The sequence below is a fragment of the Pelobates fuscus genome, chromosome 1, assembly GCF_036172605.1.
Source record: "Pelobates fuscus isolate aPelFus1 chromosome 1, aPelFus1.pri, whole genome shotgun sequence".
Lineage (NCBI taxonomy): Eukaryota > Metazoa > Chordata > Amphibia > Anura > Pelobatidae > Pelobates > Pelobates fuscus.
This window is the reverse complement of record NC_086317.1, coordinates 91,360,835-91,380,108: the sequence shown is the minus strand read 5'-3', so window position 1 is coordinate 91,380,108 and position 19,274 is coordinate 91,360,835. Positions and strand designations below refer to the sequence as shown.

Below are 19,274 nucleotides of genomic sequence, written 5' to 3'. Positions count from 1 at the left end.
CATTCAGTTGCAAGATAAAGCAAAATACAGAAGTGTTGATTTCCATACATCATTTTTCAGACATCAAAAACACATTAAATAAATTTAGTGGATACGTGAAAATAATATTAAAAATACTGTAAATGGATGGCTCCCCTTTAAAAGAGTTATTGTGGCAGTTAGAAAAAACGTTCCAGCTTAGTGAAGTCTGTACTAGAACTGTTGAAAGCTTTCTTAGTATTCTAAAATTCCTTTTTTCTAGTTAATCTTGGGGTTCCTGCCTAGTCTGGTAATTAAAAGGTTAGTAAATAATATTAAAGCTTGCTACAAGGATACAAAAAAATAGAAAAATAAAACCACACGGAATTAAAATCAGAATCAAATGGTAAAGTCACACATGGCAGAAAATTCCGCTATGCATTTTTGCAAATATGTAAAATTATTTCATGGCCTTCCAACAACAAAATACATATGAAGTTTATGGTCGCTGGTCAGTCACTAATCTACATAGCATCTATAAAAGGTTACATTAAGCAACAAACAGTAAATACATGGTAACAACATGCACATCCCGATTATGAAGACAACAAGAAGCATACAAACAATAAAATAAATGGAAACATAGCTAACAAGGCTGTGGTAACAGAGGAACGTGCACACACTGTACAAGCACAAAGATTATTCTACACATTTAGAATTAAAGTCAGAACATTAGTACATTGACCATCTGAGCATTGGGTGGGCAATGCACACTGTATAACCATCCTCTTAAAGGGTTTTCATGCATGGAGATTACATTTTCAAATAAGCCCTGCGACAAAAATATTGCTCAGGAGATCTCCTTTTTAATGTTAGAATGATTAAAGGATGAACTGGCCCTGCCAGAAAAACACTGGCCATTAAATTGTTATTCCAACATTTAAATTAAAAAAAAAAAAAAAAAAAGAGATACACTTTTTTTGTGGATTCTGTACACATTTATGCTGCACCCTTATAATTTATAAATCAAACACTGCAGTGAAGCCAAATTTGAATTCTTATAATTGACAGACAGGGTGTGCCAAGCAGCAGAATCAATATTTACCCACTAGCTACATGTAAGAAAGCTTAACCTACTACAGATGATTTACCATAATTTTTTTTTTACAAAAATACTACCTTTTTCTAAAAGTTTAATGCCTGCCATTCCATTGTTACAGATCCCTTTGCATTGTGGGATAGACACGTCGTGTACTATCAGAATAGTGTGTTATATGTACATGACGTCCGTCCCACAATGCAGAGGGAACTTGTAGCAATATTTAGCCCAGCTCAGGAATGTCAGGGATGTAATGTAATGTAATGCTAGCAATTTTACCAACACAATGTAAAGAATACGTTTTACCTATTGGAACTTTGTGGTCAACATATTTTTAATGAAACTTTAAAGGAGATACAGAAAAAAACACGGTCCTTCTGCTCATTTTTAATAATAAAAAAAAAACTAATGGGATGCAACATTAATAACAATGTACCAGCTCAGATGAAATACATCGACTAGCACATAGCACTCTGCAACGCACCTGCTGCCTCACACGGAGACGTGGTATGAATCAGTCGTTGCTATTTGCCACTAAACATCAAGGCAAGAATCACTCAGTTAAGTTTTTCCAATTACTAAATTGGAACAAGAGTGTTTGTAAATGGACAATCTGCAGTCCTTGAGGTATTTTAGTACCACATTCCTCCACCAGCAGAGGGCAACAACCCTTCTAATCATGGGAGCTAATGATAATCAGAGTAACAGTTTAATCTATGGGCAACCAGTCCCACAATATACAATATAATATGTACCTTACACTAACAATGGAAACATTGATATATATCCACAACAAGAGCTGCCACTACCCGAGTGCACAACACATTTATACAAGCAACGAGATACCAACACAGCCAGGTAAGAAAGCAATAGAGTATGTGGCTGACCTGCTGCCTTGCATCTCCTCCAGCTCTCTGTGCAGGCGGGAGCTCTTCTCCTCCTCATCCTGCAGCCTCCGTCTCACACTCCGTAGCTCCTGCTGGGCTTCACACTTTATATCATTGGCCACCACCACCGCTGTTTGCAAGTCTGCCTGAAAACGCTTCCACTCCTCAGCATCGTCCTGGGAAACAGCAATAAAAGAAACCAATGAATAAACAGAACAATTAATTTATCTCAGTGCAAGGATTTTTGGCTACACAGATGAGGATGCATTTTGCCGCCCCCTCCATACACTTTCACCTGTGTTTCATATCCCTTCATTTGAATGCCTTACCCCTTTTTTAGTGTGTCTTATCCCCCATTGTTCCCTTTTGTGTGTCTTACAACCTCCTTGGGTTTCTTATACAACCCCCCATTGTCTGTCTCTGGCCCTCCAGCACCTTGTTTCTTTCCCCCAGCCACCTACGTGTCTCCCCCCCCTAACCCCTATGTGAATCTCTCACCCACCAGCGCCTTGTCTCTACCCTCCCCCCAGTCCCTTCCCAAAACCGTTCCTTTGTGATCTCTTCTACTCCCCCTCCCATACCTTTTGTCTCTTCCCCGCTCTTCCCGCCTGCATACAGCTCTCCTGTAGCATGGCTACGCAGACCACTGTATGGGATCTTCTATATCCTCTACCTGTTCCGACAGCAAGTTGATCATTGAGCAGCTTCCTTTCAGACTGGGTAGAGGATACAGAAGATGCTCTAGCAAAGTCCACACTATATAAAGTGACTGGCGGGAGGGAAAGCACTGTGCACTTCCTTCCTGCCGGTCATCCGAGCCGTTGTGCAGGGAGCAAGGCAGCCACATGTGCTGTCTTATGGTTGCACTGGCCCTTGACCCCATGATTTAAAATCAGAATGTGAAAAGATCAAGTTAAGTAACACTGTACAGTGAGGCAGATATTACATGCATTGCTGACAAATGGGTTCATACACCCATTACACAGCATAATATAGAACTTTACCTAACACGATTGGTTTTATGAAATCTTATAAATCTTAAAAGCTGTTTAAATGCATACTGTGCTGTATTTTATATCTTCTAGCAATTACCCCTGGCAGCACGTGTTTGATGTATACTTCTAAAGGTATATTATACTAGCCTGCTTATGTAATGTGGTTCAATCTAGCCCTTCGATTTTACATAATATAATAAATGTGGTATAATTAAAACCTAACTTTTAATGTGAAAACAGTTAAAACACACATCTTTGTTAAAAACAAAGGTTATGTCAATAAATCAATATGCATCTCAAATAACCCCCCTGGCGTGATAAAGAGGGGAGGCTGCTGAGGTCAGAGTTAGTTGCAGCCAAAGGGAAACATATGTAACTTGCCAAGTTCAACTTGACTAACTTAAAGATGAATGCCCCTCTTCCTCATTGCTGGACCCCATTAACCAACTAATAATCGGCCAATATTTATTTAAAATGACTATTTACTGTATGTGGACTTTTTTGCTTAAAGGAACACTGTAGTGTTAGGAATACAAAGCCGTATCCCCAACACTATAGTGCCCCTCTGGCCTCGCACCCTCCCACACAGCAAAGAGTTAAATATCCCTTTAAACACTCGCCTTATTCCAGCACAGAAATCCTTCGACACAGGCTCTCTCGCTCTGCCTCCTCCAACATCATCGTGATGGGGAACCTAATGCACATGGGCAGCGACCACCACGCACACATTAGGCTTTCCACACAGGAAAGCATTGAATTTGGGAAACGCTATGGGGATTTCTAAGACGCTGGACATCCTTATGTGAATCAGCTGGTAGACAGCCACTAGAAGCAATCTTAATGTATTGAAAACATTGGACAGTGCACCCAGACTATAATGAGATGATGTGGTCTGGATGCCTTTATTGCCCCTTTAAAAGCAGACGTTTGTTTTACATTGTGTTGACAATTTTAAGAAGCTGTACCTCTAGTAATGCCCTCAGGATTCTTGCAAATACCTATAAGCAAGGAATATTACCATTTCTATCGATTTTTTTTTGCCGTCACATCTCTCGTATGTGAAAGAAATTGCATTTTTGCTTTTATATTAACATTTCAGCCCCTGTGGGAAGTATTGCCAACTATAGGATCCTGTATACTGTCTAAACCTTGTCATTTACAAAATATTTTTATAAAGGCTGAACTTTTACGTGAAATCACAATGTTATATTTTTTGTCTGCAAAGCAATATATATATATATAGCTTATACACATAATAACGGTGTTATGATATGTTCATACACAATCTATGCATCCCAAGGGCACAATTCTAAGGGATTGTAAAGAGAGAGGAGTGCATCTTACTCTGCCCTTCAGAAGCCCATCACGTGAACAACACCTCAATCAATTAATGCAGACGGCAGTTTTATAAATAAGAAAAATAATTTAGACGTGCAGTTTGGTTTTTGTAAATGCCATACTCTATTTGGACCAACAATTTATAGAAACATTTATAGTGTACCTTTAAGTATTTCACTAAACGCATAAACCGTGAACAGTGAGGTTTGGCTGAGCATGCTGTGGGTGGGCTAGCCTAGGCCAGCTCTCTCAACCTATCACTGCCATTCAGGATGGGCAGAATTGATACTGGTACTGTGGAAGCGTAACTTCTACAGTTATATTTATACAATGCTCTTATACAGAGCAGTTGCAGAGGTTGGGCAATTGGTGCAAGGGATAACCTTGTTTTTTGTCAGGACCACAAGAGAAAAAAGTGGGGCCGCGTCTACAGAATATTGACCACATAACCACTACACTGCGCTGTACTGCCTATGGTGCTTTGTATGACGATTTAATAATGTAGCAAAGTGTCTCCACTAATCAATAATTAGAATTCCAAATTTAGCATTTCCCCAGTTTGGGAGTTTTAGGCTATTAAAACACAAGATGAACCGGAGTCAAGTAAGGCTGTTCATCACTAAAACGCCAAATAAAATCTTAAGCAATTTGTTTTCTCAATCAAGTGCCATAGGCGTTACAATTGTTTTGGACAAATTTATGAATTTAAATTTTTAAATTCTAAAAGATTATTTATTGTAATTCATTTTTATATGCTCTCTACCCACCTAAATAACTTAATGAGTTACAGCATTCACACACTTTTAGGATGGATTAGCATAATGTAAAAGATAATTCCTTTTCCATGCACAGTAACTGTAATCATTAAAAAAAAATATCACCTTCATCTGCTTGGTGAGGAGTTTCTGCTGCCTTTCCATATCTTGTTTTTGTTCTTCCAACTTGGAAACTTTGTCTGGAAAGAAAAAAAAGAAAAGAAAAAGATTATATCATCGGTGATATATTATTAGACAACTAGCCGCAATTCTAAGATTTGGCCAGACTGTGGCACTATTTCCCTTCAAACAAATTCACGAAAGTGTGAGCCAAGTTACGAATTAACTGTCCATATTATCATCATTTATTTACACAACTGACAAATTCTACAGTGCTGGATACATTGTGTAAAGGACAAAATAACAAAAACATAGTATGACAGACAGAAACAGGTTTTGAGAGTGTTGCCTTTAAGCTTACAAGGTCACTTTTCACATTCCAGCCATCGGGGTCTGCAAATTCCATAATAAATCAGGTAGCTGGCAATATTTAACGGAAGCTTCCATTGCTTAGCATGCCAAAGCTTGGCTCTCACTGATGTCCATTAATGAATTCGGCTTCACATAATACATAGGATGCACAGGGAATATACATTGTTAGCAGATCTACAACATTCTAAAGGCAATAATAAAAATAAAGTCACATCTTTAGGTTCCATTTCTCTTCCAGAAACAGTTTTCAAAAGGTTTAAAAAAAAAAAAAGGGGGGGGGGGGGGTTGCCCAGCCCCTAAGCCCCTTATCTCTGGCATTTCCTGAAAGATAATGAGAAATAACACTTCCTCGTGATCTCTCTAAAAATAGCTTTGAATGCCGGGCAATAAAGGGATTCAGCAATACAGAAATCGCTGCAGCTCTTTCGTAATCACCACTAACCCTGCTGTCATTGCACTGTACAAGCACTCAATGCACAATCATGCTATCCAAATATTTGGACTGAGAATGGTGAAGTTCCTGTTAGCAGCTGAGGGTAAAATGCCAAAAAACAAACAAACAAAACTTTTATCAGAACAGTTTGACAAAATGTTACTGCACCCATATGGGGTTATTCACTAAAGACGAACGGCACTGTACTGCATTTGAAATTTAATCGCCCAAATTTTGCAGAGGGCCAAGGCATAGGCCTATATTGCCAAAATCCAGGCCAGGATGCATAAAATTAGTAACAAAAACAGAGAATATGAACTATGAGAACAAACAAAATCTTAGAGAAACTCAGTGAACAGTTTTTGTGCACTTGTGCCATTACAGAGATAGCCTATTCCAAGGCACATCAGAGGGATACAACCCATAAGAGGAGTCCTGAACCAAACTGCAGACATGTTCACCTCTCCAATGGCACACGTGAGCAAAACTATTTTGAGACCAGAGCGGGGATTTACAGAATGGGAAGCTACTGAGTTTCTTTACGTTTTTGTCCATTCTCAGAGTTCTCATATTCTCTGTTTTTGTTGCTTAAAATTAGTGCCTGGTTTTTAAAAATCCAAACTATAGGCCCACTGGCAGTAATAGCAGTCAGCAAACAGAGTTAAAGTTAAAAGTTAAAGTTAAAGTTAATTTTGTGCATATTTGACGTCTGATGTCAGCATGCCATAGACAGATGTCCAATGGTGGCACACCCCCAACTTCTGTGCTGCCCAAGTCATCCCCTCAGCCTGCGCCCTCTGACAACCTTCTCAGTTCAGGGGGAATAATGGCAATGGAGGAGAATCGGGCAGATGCGAGAACTTTGCCTTGGTGCTGGAATGGATGTAAGTTATTCCTCTAGCATGTAAGCTCATTGAGCAGGGCCCTCAACCCCCTCTGTTCCTGTACGTCCAGTGGTCTGATCTCAATTATGTGTCTGTTAGTCCACCCATTGTACAGCGCTACGGAATTTGTTGGCGCTATATAAATAATAAAATAATAATAATAATAATAATTGGTTTGGGAATTTTTGTTTACTTTTTTTTTTTTTTTTTTTTTTTTTTAAGTTTGAGGGGGCAGACCAGCACAGCAAGGGTTCCGCTAACCAAAAAACGTGTTTTATGAAACCCTTTAAAGCCTGATGTATTAAGAGCTATTCTATGCAACATTGTAAAACTATGGCAGTCAGCATAAAAAAAAAAATACATCCATGGGAATTTATTTTGTTAAAGTTAACAAGTCACCATACCTTGGACTGTCAACTTGTCCTCCGCTTACACTAAGAAAGGTGAGTAAGATTAACTCATGAAGCCTAACAAAAGTTTTAAGGGTAATGAACCCTGATTGATATGCACCTAGAAAATAAAAAACGAACGGTGGCTTCCATCCAATTATTTTAAAATGTAACTTTTATTTATACGTTAAAAGTAAACCAAAGTCCACACTGTACTGTGATAAATTGCAAAAACACCAGATTGCAAAGCTTTAGGACATGCAAGTTCATCTAATAGTTTGCCACAAAGCCTCAACAAGTGTTGCAAGAAATTGAAATTACTGGGAAATTACTTTCTAGGTGCATTTACGGTTCTCCACTTGCAGACTTTGGCAATCAGACATCTTGGACTTTGCGAACACGTTCATTTTTACTGGGAATGCCATTGTCTGTTTTTTCATCGACCAGGTAACAGTGAAAACCCTGGAGTCCTTGGTATGTAGAAGGGTTATTCTTCACATAGGGATGGTAAATGCAGCCATGCAAACTCATGGTTCCACGGCCCATGGCTAGCCAGTATGCAATTGTCCTAATATCGACTTATAGTTAATCCAGCTCATTCGTGGAACACTTACCTTTCCAGCCACCCAAAAGCAAGCAGCAGAGGTTACTGGGATTACTGACTGATCACATATACATGAATTCAAATCTATATGTATATAAATGTAAGCAACTTAAAGCTATAGCATTGCATAATTATTGGCTCGCTTACATATCAAGGGGTCTGTGTGCACTTACTTTCCAGATCACTGATCATTTGGTTGTTATGTAGATTGACAGCCCGGTGTTGCTCCACCTGGTCCTCCAGCTCATAAATTGTGTCTTTCATGTCCTTAATCTCACCCTCCTTTTTCGTGAGTTTCAAGTTTTCCAATTTCAGGTCTTCCTCTCGTTGGTCCCCCAGCTGTTTCAGCTCATGGCACTCTGTCTCCACCTAGGGGACAAAGATTTGTCATAACAGTTCTACAATGATCAAAACCAGATTTAGACTTCTTAGTGAATGCTAAACTACACCGCATGTTTTAAGGGGAGTTTATTAAAATGAAACAATAGGGAAGCTATGGAACCTATTAAAACGGATACAGAGAAATGCTTTCTTCCGAATAATGTCATGTTCAGTAATCTGTATTGGGTCTATTCCACAAGCATGTGCCTGGAGGTTCAGCTTCATCAGTCCTTTGTCAATTTGTCCCTGGGCAATACTTAAAGTGACACTCCACTGCACAAATACAATAAATAAAATCACTAAGTAATTAGTAGATATAAAAATATCCATGCATTTCATTATGCAGGTTTTCATTATTGGCATATCTAAAAACAGCTTGCAAAAGATGCAGATCTCTTGTAACCTCCCAGTGAATGGAACCCGGTGCAAATCCAGCTGTGTTGTAAAAGTATTTTACACCAGGTTCCAAGAATTCTATTCTGCAGAATTACAACATCCAGCTTTTACAAAGTTTGCTGTAACCAGATGCCTATTTGCCTACTCATTGAATAGCTGAGAATGACCAAAGAATGACTATCTGTGCCAATTGACATTAGCCACTGCAGAATTTTTGGCTGGCTGTTGATGTCCAAGTGATGCTGCCAGAGGTGGAGTGACGCCTCCAGCAGGAGAGGGGTTAGATGCTGTATGTGCAGCGTTTTATAGCCATTATCAGCTTGGCTATACAACAATGTTCTACATTTTACAGATTCCATCATGTATAGTATATGGTATGTCCTACGTTGTTGCTGTAAACATGATAGCCCTTCCCATTGTTACATGCACAAAAAAAATAAAAAATTATATATATATATATATATATATATATATATATATATATATATATATATATATATACACACACACACACACACACACACACACACACACACACAAATAGATTTTTTAATTAAAATCAAAAAACAAACACAGATTGAGTCCCATTTCAGTGCACCTGAATTATGCTCAGATAAAATATTAGAGTAATTTTAAGCATAACCTGCTTAATAGCAATGGTACGTACCATTTTTTTTTTTTTCAATGGTCGCCCACTGTTAGACAGAGAGTCTGCTAACAATAGTTCACTGAAATTGAAGAGAATTGGTGGGGCATAACCAGAACATGCATTCCTTAGCAGTGGTGTTGCTGTGATTGTTCTATTCTAGCTTCTGATTTTGTTGTAAGATGGCTAAGCATTTCTATGGGTAGGTTTATCAGATTAATCACAATTACATTTTTTCAGGTAAGGGAAACAAAGAAATGTATTAGAGCGACATTTGCTTTTTTATTATCCTTAGAGTTCGTGTAGAACCAACAAATATTGGAGTACTTTAAAGCAATGGTCGGCTTAACATGGTATGGCCATTTGTTGTGACTAAATCCCCAGATTTAAATACTTAGATGGGCAATTTTTAGTCAAATTTTAAACCATATTTCTTTGTGTGTATTTTACCTCATTTACGGTTTCGTAGATTGGCTCCCTTGATAGCAGTGTCGTTAAGGTTTGTCCTCACAGTGATTGGCTCCCAGGGTGTTCACGCAGCCTGGATGCCAAGCAATCAATGTTGAGGCAGCTCAGTAATAGGTCAATGATAGCCGATCCTGGCATGCACAGGTTAAGCTGGCTAACAGCGGTCACTCAAGGCATAGCATCTCTGACTGGTTATGAAAGCACTTCTATGCAGTGAAAGACATTCTAAGCCATTACTGGAAGCGTCAGTGCGGAGGTTTCCAGTAGTAGCGCAATCATAGTATGTACTGTTACACCTGGAGGCCCCCCGAGACGGCTGACAGTAATAGGCATTTGATCCCTGGTGTCCAATGCCTCAGGGATTGTATGCCTGCGGGGACCTGGAGCCTTCCAATTCGGTCATGTGTCACGTCAAGAAATAGACCGGTCTTGCTGATTCCAGTGAGACCAGCTTTTAAATGGACAGATACACACTGTACATCAGTTGACATTAAGGGTTTAAACACTACTAGGCCCACTTAGGCTGCATTGTGCTCTCATTCCTACCTCTCACTCTCTTTTGCATAGAGAGCACCCTATCACACACTAATCAGAAAAAATAACATCCAAAATAAAATACAAATGTAAACTCCTCTACTCAAAGTAGTCTCACCTTGAATATCTTGGCCAGCTCCTGTCTAACTTAGAACACCTTCTGATTCTACATCTACTAATCTGGGCTGTGCAAGGTAAACTTCCACAAAATGCAGACATTGGGATCTTCAAACAATATAAAACAGATCACCGTTTTAATCTAATATTTCAGATGAACACTGCTTAGTGAATACACCAAATTCTTATATACACAGATAAGCAGCAAGACATTATACATCAATTATCGACAAATAAACCATGGCTTATTAGACAGTTAGCTCTATATTTATTTGATCTGCTTCAATTCAATATTAACAAATAATGATTTCTACCTTATTTTTTTCCCAAGTTTTTATTTTGTATGTAATTAATTTTTCTCCTTGTTAAAGAAAATGCTTAGCAAACATTATTGGCAGCTCACCAATGATTATTAGTAATGTTATGTTAATGGACCAAGTTCTGATAGACACGTGTGTTCCGCTGGTAATGATATAATCAAGGATGGGCGCTTTAACCCTTTCATCCTTTGCAATCAGCTACTCCCTTCTCTGGTATGTAAACTAAAGCTGCCAAGTGTCCTGATTTGTGAGTGACAGTCCTAAGCTGCAACACTTCCAGTTAACAGCAAGTGAGAGGATTAAGAGCATACTATGAGAACTTTCAAGGTTTGTCTGGGATTTACAAATAAATTCTTTAAAAATTATTTGTTGCTCTCCAGGTCCCAAACCATTATGGTTTAGAACAACGGTTTTTAAATAATCAAAATGTAAAATATAATCTACATGAATTCTGTCCCTTGGAGACTACATGTACAGGAAAAGTTTGAGGAATGATTCCAAATCAGGTGGGGCTGACACGTTGAAACATTTGGCTAACCACAAAGATTTACAAAACCGCAGAAGAAGAAGAAAACTTGCTCGTTATGACTTTCCGAGGATTAACAAGACCTCATGGACAGCAGATTTGTTATAGGCATAAAGGTGTGTCCATGATGATATATGGAAGGTAGTCAAATATTTATCCTTTGGGTTATAAATCTATCAGATTGAACGTTATATGAGTATTTTAACAGTGCAACTACTGGGAAGTTTGAGGTAGAACAAAATACAAAATGTACTATATGGAGAGAACCTAGTGTATGTTCCGACATCCACTTTAGACACCGGGTATTTGTCAATCCTTGCAACAGTCAGAAAATTACAACCGCATGCATTTTCTATGGACTGTGAAAGAAGCACAGCAAACCATTCTTTGCAATATATTTCTGATCTACATTAAAATATCAGTACAGAATTAAAAAATTAAAATCCTCCCTCAGTAGCCAAAAAGTGAAATTGAGAGGCATTGCTCCTGGATTGAGCATTTAACACGGCAATATTCCAATATTACAAAGCTGGAGTCTCTCAGCATTGGAACGTCAGATCTGCATTTCCCCCTCCATGGCCCAAGGCAAGAAACAGGGAGAGGTTCATAAATTGTAATATATATACACAGGGGGGCAGAGCTGACCAGCAAGCTGAGCAGATGTGCAGAGCTGAGGCTCTGTATCGATAAGCCACTAAAACGCAACAAACCGGGTGGTTATACAGACGGAAAACCAACCCTTCACCTCCGTAACGCAATGGGAAAATGGGCCAAAAAGAATAAAAGCGGGTATGGGCTCTGGATCTGAAATATCAGGAATTACATGCAGGAAGGCCTCCCGCGCATGGCGCCCAAGATGGCGGAGCAACATGCGGAGGACTCGTCGTCCGTGGAGGAACCCTCCATGTATACACTGGATGAAATTCACTCAGCCGGAGGACTACATCTGGAGTCCTCGGACGAGGAAGCCAACACACCAGCCACGAAGGCTGGCATTAAAATACTGCTATGTGACATCTGCAAAATGTTCCAGGCCGACCTAGCGATCCTACGAGAGGACATGCTCTCGCTCACCAGGAGAATAAAGGCCACGGAGGAGACGTCCTCCTACCTGAAGGCTGAGTAAGTCTCAATTGCTGCATCCTGACAAATATGGCACAAAAAAATGTCAGAATACGAAGACCGCAGTCGCAGCAAAAACATTAAAATCAGAGTCATCCCAGACACTGTGGAGCAGACTGAACTGCCACAATTCCCGAGACGCCTGCTACAGCACTTGTTACCCCACAAGCAGGCTAAAAACATCCTTGTGGACAATATTTACAGAATTCGCAGACAGGGCAGGCCGCCCCAGCAGGCACACAGCGATGTTATCGTTCAATTTCTCAAGCACCTGGACAAGATCGTGGTCATGGCAGCGGTCCGGGACTCACCCTCCCTAGCCTTTGAGAAACACACCCTGGCATTCTATAATGATTTGTCCAGACTTACCATGCTCTCAAAGAAATCAATGTGCCCCGTTACTAGCATGCTGAGGAGGAGGAGGATCTCATACCGCTGGGGCTCACCGCACTCCTTACAGGTCACCAAATATGGGACAAACTACAAACTTAATTTGCCAGCAGAAGGTTAGCAGTTTCTGCTCCACCAGGGTATGACCATGCCAACGGACCAAGAGACAGTCCGTGGAGCTATCGATGGGATGTGGATAACATCATACCGTTCGGGGGCGGGGCCTGACTAGCAAACAGGGCAGACGTGCTCTGAACTAGCTCCTAGGCACCGAGCACGGAAACGGTGAATAACTCTGGCTAACCTGCGTTCATCCTCCTATAAGAGGGCCCACTGGACTGGGGAAACCGTCCCGAACCCAGAGACACCAAACTCAATGTCCGGGGTGACCGGGCACCGCATCGGCAGACTAAGGCCTACTGAGGGAGATGGTGGAGAAAGGCGGCCGCTTTCCCGCCGGACACACGCAGCAAACAGTGAGCTTCGTGCAATACCTCCCCCCCCCCCCCCATGGACCGGTGGGGGTCACCCTCCACATGAGCCCGCGACATCTCCTGACAAAACGGGGGAAGGGGCCTCCAAAATGGCGGAAACTTGTCACTCGGCCCGGCAAACCAGACAGAGACCTACCAGGTCAGACTCTACCACACTGCACGCGTCGGGAGAGGTGACCCACACGCAACCATGGGTAGCAAAAACTAAAACAGACCTGCGAACTCGCAGTTCCACCATAATGGCGGAGGAAACGTGGCTCCCGCATTCCAGCGACATACTCACCCGACTGGACAGACACTTTCAAGAATTCTGACGGAAATTGCGGAGCAAATTGTGTCCACCCACGCCACCACAGCATTTGAAAGCTCTGCGGTATCCCTGCACGGCCACGGGAAACAGACCGGAGCGGTGAGAGCCGTAAAGCACGGGGGACTGGCCTACCCAGGCCGAAGGCCAACCGGGGTGTTACCCCGAAACATCGCCCACACTGGAGGAGGGTTCGCCGCCGCACTCTGCGGCCAACCACCAGGACCCCCTGCCACTCCAAAAGAGAGAGAGGTTCGGCCCCTCGTGAATGCCGGATCTGTGGATCTAAGATGTCGGCCTTTCTGATAGCCTGGGGCGGAGGGGAGGACTTACCCTGCCTACACCGAGCCGCCAACTCCGATCCCAACCCAGACACCTACGACACCCACCTCGAGCAGAAGAATACCGCACCAAGACCCAAGGGACCTACCCAGCGGTCAAAGCACGACCCTGAACACACGCTTTTCAGGGTATGTACCCTGATACCAGTAGGCATCGGGTGAACTGATCTCATGAACTGGGACTTACTACAGGCTACCGACCACTTACCTTCTATCTCCACACGGTATCTGCGGACATAACACTCTAACAGTTTCCCTCCCCCCTGTGCCAGTCATTATTGTTTTACGTTGCACATGTACTGTTTCCAAAGCCTACAGTGATAGGTACTGAGAGCGAACATCCGGATCACGGAGTAACTCAGCTGTATATTGTTTGAATTTCTCCATATGATTATGCTTAATTCAAATGCCAACTAACTTAGCATGCTTCACTTGCACTTAATGTCGAGTTGCTTATGATTTGTACCTCTCGTTCTGTTACTTTTATCACTGTTTACCCTAGCTAGACTAATCTGGGCATCTACGGCCCTTAAAACGCTTGTTTCACAGTTCGCCTTTCTCAGCGCCTTAGCTTAAACGTTATCCTATTCTTTAAAACGGTGCTGATGTATCTGCTGCATATCATCACCCCTAGACAGGCTTTGCCACACATTTTATATGGCCACTGTTGGTTTTAAGTTTAAGTCTACATTTGTAACTGTTCCCCTCTCATGCACCACAGACCCTATCAATCATACAAGCACACCCACACTAAAGTTTACAGTAATGACGGTACTGATAAAATGACACCATTGAACAAAACAAAGAATTATCTATAACCTGTGTTAACTTTTTTCCACTGCAATGCTCTGTTGTCTTGGGTATATATTAATGTAAAATTTACATTAAATATTTAGTAACGGACATCGCAATCCAGTTCAGCCTGGGTCCAGCCAGGGTATATATAGTGGAGATACTGAACCATTTCCCCTTATGTGGAACATCAAAAGAAAATCCCAAAACAGCAGAACAGGCATTAAAAAGTGAGACTGTCTAGATGGATTTAGGATAGTTAAATTGTTTGTTCAGCATTTGTGGAGTCAGTGGCTAACCAATGTTTGTTGTGATTAGCCCAGTACTGGAAATATAGTCTCTTATTGGATACAAATGCTCTTATTCCCTACAGACTACTGAATTCATGGAACCTTCTCAATCCAAAGAACAGATTTAACACTATTCTGTCCATACCACACATTATACCTGGCGCTTTTAATATACAGGATAGTAGGCTGATGGTGTGTCAGCATTTCGATCACCATGACATTTCCTACTTTTCTCTACAAGACACACAAGCACTCCAGGGTTTGTCAATATCTCCAGTGGAACGGAAACTGGAACTGCCTATATTCTAGATTGTTGGTGTGCCTTGCGGAAATAGGTACAAACCATTGGCCTAGTAGATCATACCGTCCTAGTTGTCCCTATATGAAACCTAAATCCTTGTGCCCCACTCTTTTTCTAGGAATTCATGCAGAATGCCCTTGAGTGAAATTACACTCATGAGAGTTGTATTTACATTACAGTAAATACTGTTCTAGATTTGTTTGTGTGAATACTAAATTACATGCACCATTATATAAACAGCTATCAATCGGTCACATAATTACCTAAAAATTCCTGTAATAAATCGCATCAACTCCTAAAAGAAGGAAAAAAAAAAAGATTCCCATTCTGGTTATTTGAATTGCTGCTTTGCCATTTTAAAGGCTTGCAAAGCATCATAGGAGTTATACAGGGTGGGCCAAAATTAAGAGTAGGGTTTGAGGAGTCAATAACTTTATCAATGAATAAATTCCAATCATAATTACATACAATGAATGCTTAATGTACGGAGATTTGTTTGACTAGGTATGAAAGATGACATTTTAAAAGAGCTCCATTTGCCGCCTCACAAAGTCAGACTCTTGATGGCGTTGGTCATAACATTAGTCAATGTTTGAGACTCTATTGCTTTTCTGCACGGAAATTCTAATTAAGCTGCCGAAGTGTACACGGTTTGTTCACGTACCCCTGTTCTTTCAGATATTCCCACAAGAAGTAATTAGGGATTATTCTAGCTTTAGTGACTGAATAATCTAAATTTTATTAATGACAGGAGGCGAATATTTGCTTTATCTTTCTTTACTGAACCTCCCAGCAGCAAAGGAACAGTTAACAGTAATGTAAAAAGTTCAACCAATCAGATAGTATAACAGTATTATATGATGTCATCAAACTCCTCCCATATCCTCTTTCTTGCTGTGGTCGATGATATGTCTGTGTCAACCGTGTAAACTGTAACGATGAACTGCGGACTAAGTTGGAGTCCTGAAGTAGTCAACATGTGGAATCTTCACCGTGCTTGAAGGAGCCGTATATACAAAGGTAGGTATTTTTCACACTAAGGGAATAGAGAAGAGACGTGAGAGTATAGGTTCTCATACTAGGTGAATGCAATTTATGGCATGTATGTTATTGTAGTTACTCTGAATATAATATTGAATATTTCAAACACTAGATTAGAAGTGTTATGGCGTGAACCTATGGCAGATGGTGTATAAAGTGTGTGTAACCAGTAGACTGGAATGCATAGTAACTTACCTGGGCGGGTGTTAGAAAGTGAAAATAAAGAAGGGGGGGGAATATTCGCCTCCTGTCATTAATAAAATTTAGATTATTCAGTCACTAAAGCTAGAATAATCCCTAATTTTATGGCAAGACAGGAGGCTTCATATTTGCTGTTTTAACGCTCCTATATGATAGAAGATGCAGCATGTGTCATAGGTTTGAAATAAAATGTACGGAATGTGGACTCTCTGGACCAATCTGCAGATGACAAAATGTCAGAGGAAGCTTCCCGCGCGAAAGGCTGAGGATGTGGCTGCTCCTCTGACTGAGTATGCGCCAAAATTTGAGTCAATGCTTGCTTGCGCTAGTATCCATCTGATCCACCGTGCGACGGTGGGTGCGGATACCGGTTTGTGTGGTTTTACATAAGACACGAGGAGGGGTCCCGTAGGGGGTTGTAGAGTGGTGGTGGCATCTAAATAATGCCTTACGCAGAGTGCCACGCAGAGTGACTGTCTATTAGGAAAGTAAGGTAGAATACGGAGGAAGAATTAGTTTTGTTCGCTAATTTTCATTAGCGGTCCAGGATTCTAAAAGGGAAAAGACTTGAGTGATATCCCAGAAACAGGAGTATTTAGGAAGAGGGGGTCTGGCTAACCTGATCCCTCGTAAAAGTCTACAGACTGAAGGATGTTTCCCTATTGACGCATTGTCAATGGGATTATGGGCCGCAGAGATAGTGGATCTATAGACATTAATTGATCGATAGGATTTACCTTGATCAAATAGGGTAGACAGAAAATTTAGGTTGATCGTCAGAGGTGCTGAAAAACACCAGCTGACCCAGTCTGGGTTCTCCTTAGTGGAGTGACAATGACTATCGTCACTATTAGGGCTTTGACCCGGTAGAGGGTGCGTTGGATCATGGAGAAAGGTGGGAACGCATAGGCTCCTGTCTCCGGCCAAGGATGTAGAAAGGCGTCGACTGCCCATGACTGGGGTCTGGGAGCCAGCTGATAAAGGCTTCCGTCTGGCGGTTCAGACGGGATGCAAACAGGTCCAGTGTAAGGGGCCCGCGAAGGCAATGAATTTGGTGGAACACGCGGGGGTCTAATTGCCAGTCGCTTACATCCCTCCAATGGCGAGAGAACCAATCCGCGACTAGGTTGTCCGTGCCCGGAAGATATTCCGCTCTGATAGATAAGTTCCGTTCTAGACAGAATTGGTAAAGATCTTTGGTCAGATCGGATAGTAGCTTGGATCGGGAACCTCCTAACCGATTCACATAGCGCACTGCAGAGACGTTGTCCATGCGCAGTACTACAGTTGAAACAGTTTTTCGTGAAACTGCGAATTGCGAAAGATCCTGTAATCAATTCCAAACAATTGATGTGCAGTGCTTGTTCGGATGGGGACCAAAGTCCCCCTGTGGACCCTTGGGCGCATGTGGCGCCCCATCCCAGGAGACTGGCATCGGGTTCCAGAATGAAATCTGGTTGTGATCCGAAGATGGCTTTGCCATTCCAGGCTTCCATATTGTGAAGCCACCAGTGAAGTTCTATACGAACTTCGTCTGTCAGTTGGATGTACTGATCGTAGGAGGTGGAACGGTGTAGGTAGTATGTCTTGAGCCGTTGCATGGCTCGGTAGTGTAAAGGTCCTGGGTAAATGGCTTGGATAGAGGCGGACAGTAGGCCTATAGTATGGGCCAGATCGCGTAAGCGAATCTGATGGGTTGATAACAATTTGCGAATGTCTTGTGCCATTATCAGGATGTCATCCAAATATATGATGGATCGAATCCCCTGTGATCGGAGTAGCGCCATCACTGGTTTCATCAGTTTCGTGAAACCTCATGGTGCGGAGCATAGTCCGAACGGGAGGCATGTGAATTGCCAGATTTCCTCTTGCCAGAGGAATTGAAGGAAAGCTCGATGGTTGCGAGCAATAGGAACTGTGAGGTATGCGTCTTTGAGATCGAAGCTGGAGAACCAATCTCCCACGCAAAGGAGGTCCCTGAGTAGATGGATGCCCTCCATCTTGAAGTGGCGATACCTGACAAAGTGATTCAGGTTTTTTAAGTTGATAATTGGGCGTAGGTCTCCAGTTTTTTGTGGCCAAAAAAAAATGTTGCTTAGAAAAGTATGCGGGAAAGGGGATTTCTCTATTGGCTCTTTTTTTACTAGCTTGCGCAGTTCGGTTTATAGTGTCAGGTTGTCTGCTGCAGACATCTGTAGTGGTGTTGGTGGGGTGTCCTGGAAGGGGTGGAAAGGAAATCTATTTGAACCCTTGGACTGTGTGTAGGATCCATAGATCCTGAGAAAGTAATTCCCACTGTTGGAAAAACTGGTTAATCGACCTGCTATAGGTACATTGAAAGAAGGGAGATTTATTTCCTGGAGCAGCTCTTCCGCGTAGGAAGGCAGATCCACGTCCCCGGATAGACCCTCTATTAGTGAATAGTTGCCTGTGGTAGGGTCGGGGTTGTCCCGATTGCCAATAGTTTTCAGAGGGGCGAGGCCTGTAGCCTGTGAAGGCGATTCTGCTGTTCGTTCGGCCTCTATAACGTCCAGCTCTCCCAGAAAAACGGCCTGACTGAGAACGAAAAACCCTGCGCAAGGAGGATTGGGCCTTATTTAGGGTGGTGAACACCGCTACATGTTTGGAAAGGTCTTTCATGAACGAGTCCCCAAACAGTAATCCATTGCCTCTGGTCCCAGTTCTCGGGAGCTCAGATCGGCTAATTTTGCAACCAGTTTGTACAGTGCCGCCTAGCGTCTCTCAGTGGACATGGCCACATTAGCGTTGCCTA

The 19,274-nt window shown here is 41.8% G+C and overlaps 1 protein-coding gene across 4 annotated transcripts in view; it reads right to left on the bottom strand.

Annotated features, from left to right (window-relative positions):
- SPECC1 (sperm antigen with calponin homology and coiled-coil domains 1) overlaps positions 1 to 19,274 on the bottom strand; it is a 454,997-nt gene that overhangs the window by 172,890 nt on the left and 262,833 nt on the right. For all 4 annotated transcript variants that reach the window (XM_063450042.1, XM_063450041.1, XM_063450043.1 and 1 more), the window contains 3 exons: positions 8,008 to 8,203; positions 5,159 to 5,232; positions 1,945 to 2,120 (listed from right to left, as the gene is read on the bottom strand). In XM_063450042.1, the coding sequence (XP_063306112.1) occupies positions 1,945 to 2,120; positions 5,159 to 5,232; positions 8,008 to 8,203 (446 nt within the window). The remainder of the gene's footprint in view (positions 1 to 1,944; positions 2,121 to 5,158; positions 5,233 to 8,007; positions 8,204 to 19,274) is intronic.